The 2,349-nt window shown below is 72.7% G+C and overlaps 1 protein-coding gene across 1 annotated transcript in view; it reads left to right on the plus strand.

The window, feature by feature from the left end:
- Positions 1-1,619, plus strand: part of RORC (RAR related orphan receptor C) — a 5,538-nt gene extending 3,919 nt beyond the window's left edge. The window contains exons 9-10 of the mRNA XM_026048143.1: positions 615-724; positions 1,464-1,619. Of these exons, the coding sequence (XP_025903928.1) occupies positions 615-724; positions 1,464-1,619 (266 nt within the window). The remainder of the gene's footprint in view (positions 1-614; positions 725-1,463) is intronic.
- The last annotated feature ends 730 nt before the right edge of the window (positions 1,620-2,349 follow it).

The following is a 2,349-nucleotide window of genomic DNA, read 5'->3' on the forward strand; positions in this document are numbered from 1 at the left end:
CCCCATCCCTGGCCCCATCCCTGGCCCCATCCCCAGCCCTGTCCTCCTGCCATCCCCGGCCCCATTCCCATCATATCCCCGTCCTCATTCCATCATGTCACCATCCCTGTCCCATCCCCATCCTGTCCCTGTCCCCATCCACATCCCGGCCCTGGCCTCCTCCTGGCCCTGTCCCCATCCCATCCTATCCTGTTCCTGTCATGTTCCTGTCGTGACCCCATCCCTGTCCTGTCCCTCTCCCATTCCCACCTCTCCCCATCCACACCCCTCTTTCCCGCCGTCCCATCTTGTTCCCATCGGCACGCGCTCCCCATGTCCCCATCCCCACACAGCGCTGTCCCCACACGGTGCCCCGTCCCCACGCGGTGCCCCGTCCCCGCACGGTGCCCCGTCCCCACGCGGTGCCCCGTCCCTGCACGGTGCCCTGTCCCCGCTCAGTGCCCTGTCCCCACGCGGTGCCCCGTCCCCGCACGGTGCCCTGTCCCCGCGCGGTGCCCTGTCCCCGCACGGTGCCCTGTCCCCGCTCAGTGCCCCGTCCCCGCGCGGTGCCCTGTCCCCGCACGGTGCCCTGTCCCCGCACGGTGCCCCGTCCCCACGCGGCGCCGTCCCCGCAGGCCACCCGTGGCTGCAGGAGCGGGCCAAGGTGGCCCGGCTGCAGGGGGACCTGGAGGTCGCCTTCCGCCTGCTGCTCCGCAGGAGCCACCGCGAGGGCATCCTGGCCAAGGTGGCACTGCCGGGGGCGGGGGGAGCACGGCAGGGGGCCATGGGGGGTCACAGGGGTGCCCTCCTCACGGGACAGGGACCTCGGGGGGGGATCTTGGGGGTCACAGCGTGGGGGGAAGCACGGGGGTGCCCGTGGGGGTGCCATAGGGTGCTGGGAACCGTGGGGTGTCACTGGGGGGCTATGGAGGGGAACTGGGAGTGCTCCTGAGGGTGCCCTTGGGGGTGTCATAGAGAGGGGGGAACCATGGGGGGTGTCACGGGGTGTCAGAGGGTGGGGGGGACCCTGGGGTGGGGGGTGCGGTGGGCACAGGGTGCCGCGGGCTGAGACCTGCCAGCTCAGCGCATGGGGCTGGGGCACAGCGGTGCCCGGGGTGACACACACCCGTGTGCCGGGGTGACACACACACGCTCTCCAGGGGACACACGTGTTCCCCGGGTGACCAATACACCTTGTGTGGGCGACACTCGCGTGTTCCCTGAGTGGCACACGTGCATTGCTGGGGTTACATTTGTGCGCGTGCCCCGGGTGACACACACATGTTCCCCGGGTGACACTCGNTGACACACACATGTTCCCCGGGTGACACTCGCGCATTCCCGGGTGACACTTGCACGTTCCCCGGGTGACACTCGCGTGTCCATGGCTGACGCTCGCGCGTTCCCGGCTGACACTCGCGCGTTCCCGGCTGACACTCGCGCGTTCCCGGGTGACACTCGCGTGTCCCCGGGCCGCGGTGCAGCTGCCGCCCAAGGGGCGCCTGCGGGCGCTGTGTGCGCGGCACGTGGAGGAGCTCCAGGCCTTCCGGCGCCGCCACCCCGGGGGGCCGCTCGCCGCCTTCCCCCCCCTCTACAAGGAGCTCTTCGCCTGCGAGCCCGAGCCCCCCGGCGCGCCCTGAGCCCCGGACGCCTGGGCCCCTGGGTGCCCTGGCCGGGCTGCGTCACCCGGAGATGCTCTGTCACCCCGCGGGGCTCCGACAGCCGGAGGGGCCCCCACACGCGGGGCGCCGCGTCACCCCGCAGCCGGGGTGTCGTGGCGCCCGGCCGCGCGGCGGCACCCCAAGACGCTCCGTCACCCTGGGGGGCTCCGCCGCGCGGGGGTGCCCCAGGACGGAGCCCCGCGTGCCCGCGCGTGGCCAATAAAGACGGCTGGGGCCACCCGCGTCACCCGCGTCACCCGTGTCACCTGCGTCACCTGCGTCACCCGCGCCCGGGGCCCCGGCGTCCGGGCAGGCCCGGGAACCGTGGGATCCCCCTCCCACCCCAGGAACCGTGGGATCCCTCTCCCGCCCCAGGAACCGTGGGATCCCTCGCCCCCTCCGGGAACCGTGGGATTCCCCCCCCCGGGAACCGTGGGATCCCCCCCACCCCAGTCCCGTCCCGGAATGATCCGGTCCGCGGGGGCGTGCCGAAGCCGCCCTTCTTGCCTCTGATTGGCTGTCGCGTGCTCCCGCTGCGCTGCCATTGGCGGCTTTATTCCCAGGCTGGTGCCCCTGCCCTGCCCCTTCTGCTCGCTCCCCTCTTCGCGGATTGGCGGCGCCCAGTGGGCGGTCGTCGGGGATTGGCCGGCGCTTCCCCGGTGGCGATTGGTGCGGCGGGGAGGCGGGCGGGTTATGATTGGAGGGAGGG

This window comes from Nothoprocta perdicaria, unplaced genomic scaffold, assembly GCF_003342845.1.
Source record: "Nothoprocta perdicaria isolate Ctin4 unplaced genomic scaffold, notPer1 scaffold_511, whole genome shotgun sequence".
NCBI classification, from domain to species: Eukaryota; Metazoa; Chordata; class Aves; order Tinamiformes; family Tinamidae; genus Nothoprocta; species Nothoprocta perdicaria.